The sequence below is a fragment of the Opisthocomus hoazin genome, chromosome 9 (genome assembly GCF_030867145.1).
Source record: "Opisthocomus hoazin isolate bOpiHoa1 chromosome 9, bOpiHoa1.hap1, whole genome shotgun sequence".
Lineage (NCBI taxonomy): Eukaryota > Metazoa > Chordata > Aves > Opisthocomiformes > Opisthocomidae > Opisthocomus > Opisthocomus hoazin.
In genome coordinates, this window is record NC_134422.1 from 6,305,559 (window position 1) to 6,323,776 (window position 18,218).

At 35.0% G+C, this 18,218-nt stretch overlaps 1 protein-coding gene across 3 annotated transcripts in view; it reads left to right on the forward strand.

The window, feature by feature from the left end:
- Positions 1 to 18,218, forward strand: part of LRP1B (LDL receptor related protein 1B) — a 760,762-nt gene that overhangs the window by 590,091 nt on the left and 152,453 nt on the right. For all 3 annotated transcript variants that reach the window (XM_075430359.1, XM_075430360.1, XM_075430361.1), the window contains 4 exons: positions 4,153 to 4,342; positions 5,789 to 5,993; positions 17,016 to 17,208; positions 17,682 to 17,807. In XM_075430359.1, the coding sequence (XP_075286474.1) occupies positions 4,153 to 4,342; positions 5,789 to 5,993; positions 17,016 to 17,208; positions 17,682 to 17,807 (714 nt within the window). The remainder of the gene's footprint in view (positions 1 to 4,152; positions 4,343 to 5,788; positions 5,994 to 17,015; positions 17,209 to 17,681; positions 17,808 to 18,218) is intronic.

Genomic DNA, 18,218 nt, shown 5'->3' on the forward strand with positions numbered 1-18,218 from the left:
TGCTTTAGCATCTATTTGCTAGGTCTTATGCCGTTGCATTTAAAACCACCTTACTTACAGATCTCTAAAAGTATTAAATAATTATCTTCTGTATTGGTAGAGTCCTTCGATTCCATAAGTGAGGAACATCATAAAACTGAAAGTTTACTGGCAAATAGAAGAATGCTTGATAGAAGTGCTTCAGCATTTATACTTTTGGGGGACTTAAGCAAATGCACTTTTGGTATGTGTTTGCAGCAGACAGTTTTGTATTTAATTAGGTTTTTTTTCTATTCTTACATCAAGGCAATTGAATTGCTCTGAACAGTTTGTTTTGTTCTGAAAGAACTGTTTATTTTTTTACTCCAAAATCTGTGTTTGTGGTGTTTATGAAAACATCATCCTGAACCTTTTGTCACCTGAACCTTTTGATAGCTTTAGATTTAATTTGTTTGAAGATGTGATCATCTAGTAAGGAGCCCTCTCTTCTTTAAAGAGCAGTTAAGTGCTCAAGCAGTTTCTGAAGTTTTATTTGTGGTAAAAAATTTCCTTAATTGGATATCAGATACTTGATTTCAGGCAACTTTCACAGCCTGATTCTGCTGCTGATTTTCTTCAGGTTTGTTTTTTTTTTTTCTTTACTTTTCAGTCTTAATCTTTGAAATTCCCATTAAGATAAAGATTTCTTGGGGCTTTTAGCTTAGCTTCCTTTTTTTCTTTTAAAGTTGTTGCTGCTTTTCTCTTAAATAAAATGTTTTATTGGTGGCTTTGCTTTAGTGCTGCTCCACTCAGAACATATGTACGTAGGGCAAGGTTTTTCAAAACTGCACATTTTAGGTATTTTATTAAAACAAGAGGTACACGCATTTTTCATCTGTATGCAAAAAGTTTGCTTGTCTGCATATGTGGCATAACCTTACATGACTGATTTCTAAAAATTTAGAAATTACAATTTGTAAAAGTAATTAGACCACCTCCTGTCACAATTTACAGACCTTGATATAGAGTTGCAGTATGATGTGTTGGTCCAGTGCAAGCATGTGAAGCAATACTTTCTGATTCATGTAGAAAAATTGAGTTGTTCACGTAAGTACAGAAATTACAACTAAACCTACATCTGGTATTTAAAGAGCACTTTCATCGTTCTAGTTGTGTTCTAGTTCATCACATCTAGCTGTGGCAGGAACATCATCATTATCTTTTGCATACTACAGAACAGTTTTAGGCTATGTTGCATAAACAGTTTGCTTTCAAATTTCTTGACGCATTCAGACAAGAAACACAGCTGAAGTTCACAGAAATTCAAGAAGTTCCATGAGGGAAATTAGGTGGGTTTTTTTTCTGATAGTCATTTTTCAAATTAAGAGCAGGATTTGCAGCAAATCTTAGTTAAATCCTCACCTCCTAAGGCTAGGTCTTTAACCACAAGACAAAGACTTGATTTCATTTTTCTAATAACTCTCATAATAAAGGCGAGGAAACACTCGACCTTCACAGATATGAAAGGTAAAAATAGGGCAATAAATGTTCTGATGGTTTGGTCATTACAAATCAACTGCAGAATTGGTCATAAAATGTCAGTACATCTTCTGTCATTTTTTTAGTAGAATGAGAGAATATCCCGAGTTGGAAGAGAGGGACACATGAGGATCATCGAGACCAACTCCTGACTCCATACAAGGAAACCTGAGAGTTAAAATGTATATCTAAGAGTGTTGTCCAAATTATATCTAAGAGCGTTGGTTTTAGTTTAGAGTATTGTAAATAGTGGTAAACTGAGATTCAGCATATAATTTTAAAGTAAATTAGTAGATTAAGTTAGAATTGTTTTCCTGGCTCTTTATTTTAACATTTATCACATTTAGTAAGTTTTCTTTTAATTTCACAATTAGGGGAAGATTTGCAAGAAGTGACCAAGAAATATATCAGAGCCCTTCACTACACTGTATAGCTTTCTGCCACTGGGAGTGACGGCTGAGCCCAGGCCAGGGAGTTGTTCCATGTGCGCAGTGCTTGGCCTGGTGCCTCTAGGATGAGTTGGGCGGTCCAGGTTTCCTTTGAATCCTACATTGTGTTTATCTGGCTCTGAGCAATTATCATTATTTTTAGCATTTCTTCTGGCTCAAGCTGCCTAAAATTTTAATCTGACCATGTGTCAGTCCCAAGAGTGATACTTTGATGTTATGATCAAGGATATTTTTTACATGTCCTGAAACATGGTGTAAGAACGTTAAGGTGTGTTTGAGATGTAAAGATTTCAGAGGTTGGGAAGTCTCTGTAGGCAAAAGGACCAATATGGTCTTGTTTGTATTTCCAGAAGAGGAATTTTTTTCAGAAAGAGCAACAAATTTTTGCCAGAACAATGCCTGGGCTGCATCTCAGAAGGCATTAGTTGTTTTGTTCCGGAAGGTTGCCCTGGTATGAAGTAGCATGCGTATGGTGTTGGGTGCTCAGGGGTGCAAGACCCAAGAATGAAGGAACTGACTTCCTCAGTTCATAGTATAGACTGACAAACCCAGAAACTATACTTGATAATAAGCCTACAATCAGGCATATTCTAACTGGTTTTGAAATATTTCAGTAGATGTTTGCACATCTGTCATGATAATTGAAAGAACTGATTATCTTTGCCTTCAGTTGGTGATTTCTGAAACAAGAAATAAAATCTTCACTATATCTCAATATGTTTTTGATGCTTAAAATTAAAAATAAATTAATAAGGCCACTAAATATTGCCTTTAAGAAAGGATACTTGTGACCCATCCATCTTTTTGAAAACCAGAATTCAAATCTAGAGCATCATCTTTGCAACGGTCAGAAGAATTTTTTGTAATTTCAAGTTTCCTTCAATGCTATTTTTAAACTCAGTCACTTTTTTTGAGTTCCTTGTAAGTGAGCTGAAAATATCTTTTTTCATAAATTCTCCTTCATAAGGAGGAAAAGACATTTGACATATATTCACCTTCCTTTAAGGAGCGTCATCTAATTTATTTTTTCTGTTCTTTCTTCTTTAAGACAGGACATGGAGACTTCTCTGCAGATATGTCAAGAAAATGTAGTCAGAAAATCTCCAAGTGCTTTAGAATGAGAAAGATAAAAAAAACCTGATAAATAATTAGTTGTCTCATAGTTTTGATTTATTTCCTCAGTTTTGATTTAGTTTTAGCACTTTCAATGTGATCAAATACATTTTGGGACTTTCTGTTCTGTGTATATGAAGTGCATGCTAAAAATTGCATCTTCTAGCAAGCCGACTGTAAATTGTAATAACCAGCATAATTTAATCCTTATTTTATTTCTAGGTTTTGGCCTTCTGTAGTTCATTAATAAGCTGCATCAACCTTCTGGTCTAAAATTATTTGTTTCTAACAAAATAATAAGTGAAGTAATCAACTTATGTTTCTGTAGAAATTAAAAAATACGGGTAGGAAATAATTACTCCTATTTCTCAGTCTGTCACTTTTAGATATTGGAATCGGATACACTTTATCTTTTTTGGACGTTAAATATATGCTTTAGCTTCTTATTAATATTTGCTTTTGTTTCTAGCTTATAGTTTTTTATGGAGAATGAAAGTGTGTGGTATTGTGGCTTATTAAAACGAAGTATTGATGCCGAGACCTCCGGAGTTGGTCTTTTTTCATTTTTTTTTTCAGGTGTTTAAAGAAAGCCTGTATAGTCAATAACAACAGGACAATCTGATTCCTGTTAAGGTAATTTGTATCTGTGTTACAAAATACATGGAAAGATAATGATAAATAATACAAGTAATTAGTGAAAACGTGCCCAAGACTTGGCTTACGTGATGTTTGAAGTTGTGACTAAATCATTGCTGTTTTGAATAAATGCTTATTATTTCTAATGTGTTATCTGGGGACACTGTAGTAAAAATACTGATTTAACAGGTGGTTGAGTTGACAGATATAATACAGGGATATTAATAGTGATCTTGCTCTCTGTTTTTCTTTAAATTTATGAAAAAACAATAAGCCTTTGATTTCAATAAAAACATAAACAGGTGAAATGATGAAAGAATTCACAGAGTCAGTAGGCTGAATTACTCTGTTATTCTGCAGGGTCAGCTTTGAGGAAAAAGAAAAACAAAAAACCACAAAACCAAACCATCTTGTTAGAACGAGTTTTATTTGCTCTGTCTGTGACCATGTCTTCCAGATGTTGGGTCAGTGGAGGGACTGGCTTATCATAGAGCCTGGGACACTCTCTATTGGACCAGTTCAACCACCTCCTCAATCACAAGGCACACTGTTGACCAGAGACGTCGAGGAGCTTTCAACCGGGAAGCAGTAATAACAATGTCTGAAGATGATCATCCCCACGTGTTAGCTCTAGATGAATGTCAAAAGTATGTATTAGATCTTTCTTACCAGGTTTTAATTTTTGTCTAGTATCAAGGACGCAGCAGCACTTCCTTTTTTCCCAGTCAGCTAATACTGCTGAACTCTATGAAGTTAAGTAGATTTCTTTGTTTAGGAGACAAATGTTTGTATCAATTTTTTTTAAAGCAATTGCAGAATTAAGATACAACATTTTATATGTTTTTGTGTTTCCGATCAAATAATCATTACATTTTAGTGGAATATTAAAAAAATCAAGCTGGTTTCAACAAAAGTGAGCCAATTGCAAATTATCAAGAGCAATCATTTCATTGATTACTTTTGTCAGACATGTTACTCTCATTGCTTAAATAAAAACAAAATTAATTAAATCTTTATGAATAGGAATCTGAGTTTATTACGTGGCAAAGATATAGGCCCGTGTGTTTATCTCAAAGTTCATTGTTGTATAAGTTTATATAGCAAGACATGTATGTTTATGGTGCTTGTGGACAACATCTTGGAAAGAAGTCTAATTTAGCTCCCTTCATGCCACTCTCAATAAAACTTTATTTCCTAGCAAGATGTTGGGGGGGGGGATGATATTTCTACTTCATCCTTTTGCTAATAAGTGTCTTAAAATTTGGGTTACTTTTAATCTTCTCTGTCAATTCTGGAAGAAAAGTAACCTGCTTTTGCTGCTTCTTGTGATTGTCGCCCTTTTGGGAAAGCTAGGCTGCATTTTTGCCCTATTATGTTCTATTTTTAATTTGTGATAGCTAAATGTATGATGTTGCACAGATAGTCAAGGAGGTTATTTCTATGTGTGACTTCACATATAATTTATGCAAATTAAGGGTTTATGCTGTTTTGTAAATTGTCTTTTATCTAGGTATCATTAAGAAACCAACTAAATACTGATGAAGATTGCAATGAGAGAATGGGCAGGTTATAAATTACGTCTGCAGCTCATTTTGTCCACCTTTGCTTAACAATAGCAAGGGGTGGATTGTGCCTCCTGTAGAGCATATTAAGGTCACTTGATTCCCCATTATCATCTTTCTGCATACCAGTCCTTTGGTCTGTATCACTGTTCCAATATGGGAAAAGCTGCACATTAATTTCACTGTTAGAAATTACTAATATATACATTAGCAGAATTAGGTTTATATTGTTAAAGAGCTTATATCTATCTGTAATGGTATATTAGTATAGAGACATGATCAGAATTGAATAGTCCTGTGAACAGAAAAAAAATCTGTGCTCATATACAAGGTAATGAACTATGAAACTGCTATAATTTATAGGATGTTGGCTATTGCATTTTCTTATTCACCGTTGATTATCACAATTACTTATACGTGCTAGTCATAATTATCTATGAAAGCATATGTTTTTTATGTTGCTCATTTCATAGAGAATTAAATTATAAAATGTATCTTATGGTTTTGTTTGTTATTTTGATTTTAATACAGCTTAATGTTTTGGACTAACTGGAATGAACAGCTCCCAAGCATCATGAGATCTACCCTCTCAGGCAAAAATGCACAAGTTATCATTAGTACAGATATCCTGACACCAAATGGACTTACTATTGATCATAGGGCGGAGAAACTTTACTTTTCAGATGGCAGCTTGGGAAAAATTGAGAGATGTGAATATGATGGATCACAAAGATATGTAAGTAAAACAAAAATCCCAGGTATATTCATTGCATTTGTTAGCAACTTTAATATGAAAATGTTACAGAAAGATCATTAGTTGCCTAAGTTTCTCCTATTATTAGTTGTATATTAGGTTTAAAACTGAAAACACTTCTGAACTACAAGTAAATGCTCTGTTTCCTCAACACATTTCCAGTTTCTGAATGACCTGCTGGACATGCAGACTCTTACCACAAAATCTGTTTGCATTGATATTGAGCCTGAAGCATCACTGTCCTAAATGATCTGTATCAGCTTGAAAAAAATGTAGAACTTCAGTAAAAGAGGCAGAGAAATGTTTTACTTTAGGAATATTATAATTTTCTTTCCAGTATCAAACTTTTCTGAATGCATTTGAATTTCATTTCTGTAATGCTTGAGTGTTACTCTACAACTCTTATTTTTTTTCTTGTCTAACTATCCATTTTCAGATATATTCAACCACACTCCATTACATATCATAATACATTTTTTTCCTTGAGTGCTCGATTGTTTTCAGCTTAACTAGACCTTTTGCTTGGAATATGCTGAAGGCAGTTGATCTGTGCTCATGATTTTGTTGCATGTTTAGCTCTACATTTCTCATATTTTATGAAGTCTTCCTTTTGGGGACTTTATACATCCCAAAGTGCATGATAAAATAAATGATGGGCATGTTCTGGCTTGTGTTTTCAATTCCCAGCTCTACAAGATAAAGTTTGGTACATCAGCTCATTTTCATATCTATTAATATGAAAAACATCCTTTATATACTGTATAAAAGCTTTGAAATCTTTTTGCATCTTAAATGAGAATTACATGGTTTTTTCTGGAATCTTATCATACATTGTTTAGACGAATTTTCCTTGTCGGAGCAAAGTAAGAGCCAAGTTTGTAACAGCAAAACAAAAGTAAGATCACCATGACTAGGCATATACTTTTGCATCATTTCGTTTCTCCTTTTGCTTTCACTTGTATAAATTACCCACAGCTCACTAATGTTTCCAGATGCAATAACTGTATCAGAAACCAGACAAACCAAAGCTGTATGCATTTTAAAGTATGCAATCTCTAACTATATGATTGCTGTGAAAATTGATTGATTTTCTGATTGTTCTGCTCAGCGAATCCACCTGTGTATCTGAGAATAACATACAGAAGGCAGTTTGGTGGTTTTCTTTGGGGTTTTTTTGTTTTATTTTGTCATTTGGGAGATAAAAATGGAATTACCATCTTTCCTTCTTTCATATTATTCCTTGGGTTTTATCCTTTAATTGTATCTTTATTCTAAAAGTTATGCCATATCTGTACTTACTTTTTGTTTAAATCTGGGTAATACTTTCAGAGATGATTCATGTCATTTAGATCTGTGTGTCCTGCAGTTACTGCTGCATCTTCTGTCAGATAATGCAACAGAACAGCACAAGGTGTTCCAGGTGTTCGTGTAACAGATCTCTATTGAACCATATAAAAACTCAGTGGTATTTGCAGAATTGTTTATTGTTCTGCCTCTCATGTTACTAAATATAAGGAATGAAAAGTTTTAACTGGGTTGAATGCAATGATCTTGGAGTTCCTACTTAAAATACAAAAGGATACAAGTAGTTCAAGCGATATCCTGTCAGTTAAGTAGAAGGTCATTAGTAGGTTATGTGGAAACAGTTCAATTTCATCTATGCACAGGGTATAACAAAATATACATCACACATGATATGAGAGATGGTGTAACCTAGTTGCAGAAACCATTACTAAAATCCCACCTCTTTATTAGACTTTAGGCTTACTGTTTGCATCAGGACACTGGTCATTCAATTTTCCTATCCATCGGACATTGAAACTTTTGACTTTCCTAGTATGTTGCCTCTTGGTTTGGCTTTCTGTCACTTTTAACTCTTCTTCCCCATTACACTAAAAAAAGCTCCTGAAAGCCATAAGCCGAATCCGGCATGCTCTTCTGAAGGCTTTCTGGGAGCTGTAGTGCGTTACCTACACAAAGCCATACCATTATTAGTTGTACGACACTGACACTTTTTTTGGGAGAATCGGCGAACTCCGTTGTCAAATATACTGTTAGAAGTTCTCACACGCTGTGAGCTTTGAAGCAGGGTTGTGTTCGTTTCCTCAGTTCTGAAGGCGTTTCTCCTGCATTAGTTGGATGGGGATTGTCATACTAGAAAAAGACCCACCAGGCTGGTTCGTTCAAATCTGCACTTGAATTGTGCTGGCCTCACTACCAGTGCTTCAGCAGAGTTGCCCATCACCACGTAGATGCACTCTTACTGATACAAGGATGCCAGAATCCAACCATGAAATTGTATTATTGATCTGGCGAAATAATGTATCCAGGGTAATTGTTTTTCTTTGTTCATATGCTGTCCAGCTCAACAAGATCTCTGTTTTCTGTAACTTTAGAATAGTACAAGTAATAATCATTCCAATGTTCTCGTGATCGGAGATTCCTTAGGGTGTTTCAGCAAGGTCCTGCCGTCAATCACCCCTCAAAAATACTTTAAACAGATGTTGCAAACCCAGTACAACAGATCACCCTTTTTCTCACTATCTCCATTTCATTGCTTTCTACTTTCACTTAGGTTAGCAAAGGTAGCAGTTGTATAGTAGAACATGAAATGCTAATAGTAGTGTAATGAATATTCTTCCAGGTAGCAGCTTCTTTCTTCATTCTACTCACCACAACAATCTAGTACAACGGATGGGCAGAAAGTAATTTAGCAGTATTGAATTGACTCTTTTAAGTGTTTTGTAGGAGTTTATTGATTTTGTGTTAAGCTGATATTTTAATACTAGTATTTGGTTGCTGGAGTACTCTTTCAAGTTTGGAAGATTTTTTCTTTGTTACTTTTGTTCCTTTTTAATACTTACAAGATATGCAGGGTTTGTTTTCTTTAACATTTCTTGTTCTGCTCTGTGAGATCTTCCTATTTAAAAAAAAAACTTGTTTCTTTCACAATCCCTTCCCCTTTTTCTTCCATTTTTACTATTGCTCTTCATTGGATTTAATATTCTGGCTACAGCTGGTCTTAGCTGCTCGGTGCTTTAATTCAAACATTTTGTTAATGAACACAGAGACTGAGCCAACAGTAAATAAAGCTTATTTTTTTGCTTTATTTTTCCAATAACTTGTGAGCTACTTTAATTTTTTTTTCCTTCAGTATTGAGTATTCTGTAATGGTTTATGTATCAAAAACCTAGAAATATAGTTCATTTCCTGTAAAAAAAATCTGGCTATTTTCTAACATCCAGGTTGGAATGTTTTCATTTCAGTTGTGATTTTGTGGGCCTACAGGTGTGATTGTTAAACTCAGTACAGTTTTAGAGGTGTCTCCAGTAATTATAACCTAGCCTTCATGTAATTGCAACCTTCCAGAAATTTCTAGAATATGTGTTTTTATTCTGTTGGAATTCTGTATTTAAGCAATTGAATAAGTTTCAAAGTTGGTGTTCAACTTCCGTTATCTTCAGATCTGTTCCTCGAACTACAAAATGCAGAAATAAAAGTTAAAGGTTTGGTTGTGCATTTGTGAAAAACTTGACTTTGATTGACATTTAAAATTACTTTTCAGACATGTTGTTACATTTGCTTGTAGTTCAGGTATGATTGAGGACAGCAGAGTAATTTTGGTCAATTCTTGGAAGGTATTCATGATGACATCAATGTTACATTGAGAAACAGCCAAATAACTCACTCAGGCAGGGTAGAAGTGACAGCAGCCAGGCTATCCAGAATAGAGATAGATCATGCACAATATTAACAGTTGGAAATGTAGAATGTCTAACCCCATTAAAATCAGAATGTGCTAAAAAGTCTTAGAAAAGTTTCTCACTAACATCTGAACGTGAGCACTTACAGAATCATGCAGGCGCTCAAGGTGTTTGAGTTGAAGAATCACATTGCTGTATTCTCTGTATACTAACAAATAATCAGATGTGAAAGCTAACCCAAAGGAAAATAATGTCAACTCCATGGCAAGTATTTTAATAAGCTTGGATGGTTGTCTAGAAATAAAGTAAAATTGAGCCTGCTCTTCACAGAGAAATTATTTCATCAGTTTGTACTTCTTCCTTGTGATTTTGTTAAACAGCACTAGAGGCAATAATAGTAGAGAAATATGAAATGCTAGTAAAAATTTATATTGTTAGCACAGCATGCACAGTTTACCACCTAGACATTTAAGTTCATCATGTTTTGCCTCTCCTGTTCCCCTTACTATGATAGTTTATTGTTAGGTTCTGTGCTTTTATGTCGATTAATTTTTTCTATGTTTAAAAAGCAGCTGATGTGGTGTGGATAATCTTGGAAATTAATGGTACTAGAAATGAAGTTGTGATGGACTTTTTATTTTCTATGTTCAGCAGGAATGATCTGTTCTTGATTCTTTTCTCTTGCAAAGCTGATCAAAAAGAATCTTTGTTTCTCAGCTTTCCAAATGTCCATGTTTCCTATTACCATTTGTCTGAAAAAGTCCAGAACTGATATAAAGAGTGAAATATCTCCCCTGCTTAATCAGTTATCCTTCTAGGGAGTTAACTCCGTTGACAGCAACGAATTACTTTCTTTAAGTAATTCTGTAAAGTAATGCTAAAATCGAACCTAATGAACATGTTTCCCCAACCAACGGCAATAAAATCCTCTAATCCAGGTGAGCTAGGTAGCTGGCTGACACATGTCCAACACTCTTAGTTTGGGATTGTTTGCTGAAATGTCTTGATGTCCAGTGTTGGTAGCCTGGTAGAAATTAACTGAAAGAGGGATGTAATGAAAACATAAAAATAATCTCTGAGGCTATGGAGAATAAGATTATTTGGAAGATCTCAGGATCCCATGAAATTCTAGGAAATGGACATACATGTAACATTAGATGAAATTTGTCCTTGTCATTTATGATGTTTACAATAAGTATTGTGTAGTTCATAAGCACCTAGTTCCAAAGAACCTGCTTAATATAGTCATAATTTAGAGAACTGTACTTTCCATTTGAATGGCACTGGAAAGTACAGGCCTGTTATAAACAAGTGCTTAACATATCATTCAACTGAACTGCAGAGCTAAGTAGCAGCTGCAACACTGCAAATTTAGCATTGTGGTTTGCTTTTCAGTGCCTTAAACATGTTCATTTCTAGCATGGAGAAACAAAAATTTTCTTGAAAAGGAAGCACTTCTGATTTGTTACATCTCACTTGGACAGTTCTATGGGAACAGGATCTTACTGTTCTTGGTAAATGTGGTATTCCAGTATGTCCTTTCTGTCCTTTGCTATGTAATTGCAGTTCAAGTTACTATGAAGGTATTTTTCAAAGATACAGTAAATAAAAAGAAAATCCATGCATTGAAGATATCACAAGGATGAAAATACAGTCTTTATTCAGGATAATTGTGACTTTCAATATCAACAACAAAAAGCATGATCATTTTTAGTAGGGTATAGCAGTGATTGGCACTGTTCCTCCACAAAACCCAACTTAAAAATGGACTAGAAATTCTTTAAATTTCTTTTGTGGTAACGGGAATGAGGACTTGGTAAAGTCACAAGTGTTCCCTTCAGTGCCAAATCTCTTTCTTCTTCTGTCTTTAACCTCTGCCCCATCAATTTTTTTTTTTTTTTTCTGGTAAAGATTTTTGTCCATAGTGTTGGGAGGGCAGAATTTGGATACTCCAGATCAAGTTGATAGATTTGTTTATACTGCAAGAAATAGCATTTTTGCTTTTTGTTTAGGCAACAACATTAATTACAAGCAAAATAAGGAGTCTGATCTAAGTATATTTGTTTTAGGTGGCTAAATCAAATACATAAAAGTTATGGCTTAGATTATTTTTTCCCCACCTGTGCAACTGGTTTCCCTGTGTCACAGTCTGTTTCTCCCCCCCTCCAGTTCCTTGTTTATACTCTTTTAAAAAGAGTATTCGTAACTGAGTAATAAATATGGCATATTATTTTATGTCTTCCATTTGAAAGAATGAAATACATTTGCTAATTTTAGATTAATGTGATGTTCTGTAGAAGTCGGGTTTGTGAGACTAAATTTTCTGATATTCATCTAAAAAGTTATTTATTTTTAGGTTAATGATATTACTTTGTACTTGTGTAATGATTTTATTATGCAATTGACTTTAAATTGTAATTAATTTTAATGGGGTTTTTTTAAGTGTAGTTTTCTATACTAGCTTTGTCAATCTATTATAGACCTCTAAGTAGATTTGGGTATCTTTAATAAAGAGCCCTTAAAAACTTTTAAAAGCTTTATTAGATGGCACTGCCCATTTATTAAGTATTTTGAAAGAGAAGTATTATAAGCCATTCCTTAGAGTTAAAATACTTAAAAGCAACTCATATTTTAAGCTGATGCATTAACTTTATGCACTCGTCTTTAAAAAAAACCCTGTCTTTCCATAAAAGTTAAGCATTGTCGTGGTAAAAATTGTTATGAATCTATTTCTTACTGACAATCTAATGAGTTGTGTATAAATCACTCAAATTATAGTGTTCAAGCACAAATTATTGTCTACCTGACTGGCTCCTCCCCTTTTTCAATCATGCTTTTCTACAGAAACTGCTACACATACCCGAAATTCCGAGCAGCTATATGTTAAAACAAAAGCTGTCTGGAGAACTTAAACAGCAAAACTTAAAAAAGAAAGGATCATAGTTAAAATTAAATTGCCCCGCTACTTGCAACATTCCTCCGCCAGCCCCCAGTCTCTTATCTCTTTGCAGGGAGCAGAGAAATCTTTTTGCCTGTTATTCAGAGCTCAAAGCGCATGCTGTGAGTGAATGTCGGTAGCATTCAGGATGCAAACATGTGATGTACTACCAGATGTGTCTGACGTCGCTGTCAGGTGGAAGGAGTAGTAGGGACGTCTTGCTCAGGGTTCCCTAAAGTTTTAAAATTGCACAGATACTGTTGCAATTTTTGGTATCAGTTTAGACTTATGATAAAATATGCTAAGATATCTTTATGTGATAGATTTTGTCTCATACTGTTAAAAAACCTGTTTAAAAACTTGTTACTTTTAAAACAAAACAAAACAAAAAACCTACAGCAACCCCCCCAAAAGAAACCCCAAACAGTTCAGGTCTTTGTAATGCAGAATGGCAATGCATTGCTTGTTTCAGTGTGTGCACATTCATTCAGCACCACATTTCTCTCTTCTGTGACCAGGAACATTGCTTATGATCATGAATATTCTTACTTTTTTTTACCTGTGGCACAGGGTGCTTTTTGGTGGTATCTGTCCTTTGTAGAAAAGGTCTTAAGTATTTATGCTGTACTGCCATAGTTTGTAGGAGTGTATGCATGTGATCTTTGTGAATTATGTTTCTGTGACGTTGTGCTCTATATCATTCTGGACTAAATTTGATGGTTGAGGTTGTGCCTTTTAGTTCTCTTTATCTGTATATTGTCTGCACATGTTAAAAAGTTGTTCTATGTGTGGTACTCTGTGTAATGTAGAAGCTCAGTTTCTTATGGAACTGTGTCCTTTTTTCCTCTGGCTCAGCATATACAACAGCCTTCCAATTTCAGGACAGTTTATTCAACTTTAATTGATCAACAGGCAGCATATACTACAGTTGTATGATTACAGATTATCTGGGCATTATGCTTCTGTTGATAATGTGCTTCCGGATGTGATCTGTAAAGGGGTTGTTGCCTGTATTACCCTAGGTGGGAACACTGCTTTGGGTCATTTGTTGCTACGTAGCCACCAGTTTATAAAAAAAAAAAAAATGCTGTAAGTGGGTTATCTTGGAGTTTTTACAGTTTGAAAATATGATTTTTCTTGTGGTTGAATGGTGATCACAGATTCTGCATTGGCTTTCTTCTCTGTGTTATGTATTTGGGTACGTGCATTCACTGAAAGACTGCAGCAGTTGTCTTGCATCTTGATCCAAAGCTTATCAGATTACTCTCAGTCACTCAGAGGAATAAATCTGCAAAGTGCTTGTATCGGCTTCCATCATTATTTTTGTTAGAGACAAGCAATCGGCAAGAAAAAAAGAAGCAGGAACTAGCGGGCAGACCCTTTTGTGCTCCCTGCCCCTCCAGGGCCAGCTACCTGGGGCCACCCAAGGAGGATTTCAGTAGGGGCACAGTGTAAGAACCTGAATTTTCATTAGATGCTTCTCCTGGTGAATCTGCAGGTATCTCTGTCCAGAGCTGCAGACACTGCTGGGAAAATGAACATGCAAGCTGTATAGAATATAAAATTTGAAACACGAAGGACTTGCAACAGGTTTGATACACAGCAAATTTGGTTGACACTGAATCCTTAGGACTTAAACATGATTTGGCAGGTAACCAAAGGATGAACAGACTTTTTAAAGAGACATTCATTTTCAGTTACTTCTGATCATCCAAGAGTGCTATCAAGATTTAAAAAAAAAAAATAAATAAATTGTCAATCACTTTGAGCGTTATTCTATAAACTAAAATGTTAAAAGGGATGTCAGGTTGGCCAAAAGATGGCAGAAATAGGAACTCTTTCTTTTAGATGCAAAAATAAAACATTGGATAGTGCTGTGACATAATAGAGGTGACCCCAGTGAATGAAAGGCTGTGAGCATTAGGGAACAAAAGTTCCTGGATGTTAGCTTTGGTGACCCCTTATTTGGATCTCAAATCTCCCAAGGTTGAAAGATGATGATCGGTTCTGTAATGAATTTACATTCCTTTGTTACAATTTGAGAAAAATTATGACACTGAGCAGAGTAGTGCCTGCCTTGGTGTTGGTTGTGACAACAAAATCCTTCAAATTGGGACAGGTTCACGTTATCATGGGGAACACATATAGGGTTGCAAAATCTGTATGGTCAGATTTCATACAAATCTTTCAGAAACATACATGATTGACTTTATTTTTTTTGTCTGAATATGAATAGCATAGGCTTTTAAGAGTGTATTAGGAAAAGTGTCTTACAGTAAATGTCCACAGTTGCAGAAGAGGTCTTTTTGCCATTGGTGAATTCCCATCTATCTTTTAATACTCGTAGTTTTGAAAAAAACGTTGGTTAGAGAGAAATTGTCCTCCTGGGACATTTATCACTGAAAAAAGTCTTTGGTGGAAAAAATGTTTTGCTGGTCAAACCTTCTTAGAAATATGCAGAAGTATATAATGTGCATAGTGGTGCAGAATTTGTTATAATTATCTGATTAATAAGTAATTTGGACACTATGTCTGTCTAAGTGGATTTAAATATGGGCAGGAACGCTCCTGTACAACGCTTTATGTTAGCAACTTGTTGAAATGTTCACGTGTCTCAGCTTTTCCTGTGCTAGCTAATGCTTTTTCCAGACAGTTCTTGGGAGTAGTTTGACACCGAGTCAGTCCAAGGACGTTCCCAAAGGCAGTTTCCAAGCCGCTATTTTTCAGGCTGTTTGCTGCCTGGCCCTGGGCAGGGAACTGGCAGAGGGGTGAACAAACTGCTACTGAAGCATTACTTGGTAGTGAATAGTGTGGAGTGAGGGCACCTTCTTAATCTCCAAGTCATGGCTGTAGTGGAAAAATGGGGGTTTTTTATTCCAGGAAATTGAATTTGGATGTCCTATATAATTAGGTGAATTACTTATAAGATGAGAAATATTTTTTAAAATTATTATTATTATTTTAAATTTTTTTATGTTTTTATTATTATTTTTAAACATGGGGTTGACCATTGCTACTTATTTTTCCTTCCATCATTAAAAACAAAAAATAGTACACAGCATCTGCTTGCAAGTAGGCTAAACAGTTTACCAGTTGGCTCTGCATGCGCAGTGCAGCCTATGTGCATGTGTGCAATCTGCATGAATAGGTCGAGTTCATCAAACAGGCTGTGTGTATGCAGAGAATTATCCTCTATATTTCAAGCTGATTTACGTGTATTCACATTGTTATTAGAAAGTCCTTTGGGAAAGGTGATGAAGGACATAAAGCAGATGGAACACTGTGATGACCTAAGTAGAGATATAGGTTGAGCATTAATTATTGTAAAAAAGAGTGATTTCTGTTGGGTTATTAAAAGAATGATATTCTTTATCTGGTTTTATACCAATTTCACTGTGATAAGTAGCAGCTAGATACGTAGATACAGTGGGCTTTTGCCTAGATCAAAAGAACTGTTCCCACTTTATACATATACATACGTTACTAGTTTTCCCAGAGAAACATGGAAGACAATCCAATAAATATATTCAGAATATTATTTATTTATATTATGGCTCAAAAATTCTAATGGAGAAATAATTACCCCCTTCCAATAAATCTGCTGTTCAACCAAAATTAAATTTTCAACTAGAGAACTGATAAAAAATGTGTTATATTCTTCAGAACAGAAACTGTACATGATAATTTTTGAATTCTAATACGTGGAAAGAAAGAACATATATGAAAATATTTCAGTGGAGCAGTGATGTAGACTGGGATCGAATTGTATTTCTGCAGTTTTCGTTCAAACCCTACTATACAGTGAACTGCAATTCATACTTTCTAGGTTTTAAACTGGTAAGTAGTATGCTGACTGTGGAGAATTTTTTTAAATTGGAAAACACATAAAACTCAATGTCTTGGGTTCAAGTTTCTAATGTGATCATAGTGGTGAACGCTCTTCAGTTCTGAAATGTGCTTCTGGCTTTGATTCATGAAGACTTGAGAGTTTTTAGACTTCCAGCCATGGTAAAAGTACCTCTTTTCCTCTGTTCTGTTCGGGCTGTTAAGAAGGTAGTGTGCTGAGCAGGTATTTTTACAAGCACACTTAGATAAACTGTGATTTTTTATTTTTATTTTTTATTTAGGGAATAGACACCTGGATTTCTGAAACTGGATGTATCGATAAATAATCAGTTAACCCCTGTAGCACCCTTTTAACACATTTTAAGTGCTGTTACCTCTTTTTTGCAGGTGCTGTAAGTATGCAAGAATTGTTTCGTCTAAAACTATACAGTGATGTGAATCACAGTTTGCACTTTCAAAATGTCTTATTTAGAGACATTTCTTCTCATGTTTCTCTTCTGTACTTATGTATTTTAGGTGATTGTCAAATCTGGACCAGGTACCTTTCTCAGCCTGGCTGTATATGATGATTATATCTTCTGGTCAGACGGGGTGAGAAGAGCTATTCTGCGTTCCAGTAAATATACAGGAGGAGATACAAAAGTTCTTCGTTCTGATATCCCACATCAGCCAATGGGCATTATTGCTGTTGCCAACGATACTAACAGTTGTAAGTTAGAAAGCAAGATACACTATTTTGGCGATTCCAGTGTTATTCATTTCAAGCAGTTTACTTATTTTTAACCAAGTTTAAACATTTCTTGGTGTTTCATAAATTCTTTTTTTTTAGGAACTGCTAACGAAAGTTGGGATGTAACTTCTTCCCCAAGTAAATAAATATTAGTGAATGACAATTTTCTGCTCTGGACATTGTGCTCATTTGATAACAGTTAAATAATTTCCTGTCAAATATCAGCAGTTTTGAATGTTGTGAGGTTTAAAAATTATTATTTTCAAGGTAACTCTGTTTGTTTATCTTCAGTATGCTAGCTTCTGAGGCATGCTGACATTGTCATCTGACTGATAAAACTTGAGTCAATTACCCATGAATCTGAGATACGGTGACCTTTGTACTCTCAAAGACGTTGGCTATTGAAGCAAATTTAATAAAACAGAGTTCATCTTTTATCATTTGTTTTTCAGGTGAGTTATCTCCTTGTGCACAAATGAATGGAGGTTGTCATGATTTATGCCTTCTGACTCCTGATGGACGAGTGAACTGTTCGTGTCGAGGGGATAGAATACTGATAGATGATAACAGATGTGTGAGTAAGTAATACTGGCTGGCACAATGCTTTGCTATGCTGTGATGCAGTTGGCTATCATAAGCAGAGACAGTTAGCCCAAGTCATTAATTTTATTGCATCTCTATACTGTAAAAATTGATTTGGTAGTTCAGCACATACCAGGCTTTCAATTGGTTTATGTCTTATAAGGCTTTCCAGGGGTTAAAAAGTGTTAATACTTATGCTCTTCTTAAATTCCAGTTTGGGTAGTTGTGTTCTGCTGAACATTTCGTATTTGCAATTTGTTTCTGCTGAGTACAAATATTTTCATTTGATGTCCTTAGGCATATAGAATAATTGTAACTTATTAACCAGCTGTTTTGTTTAATTATGTAGAATTAGTGTTTTAGTAATTGGGGAATGTATCACTTTATGTTGGCAGACTCCTTGGAGA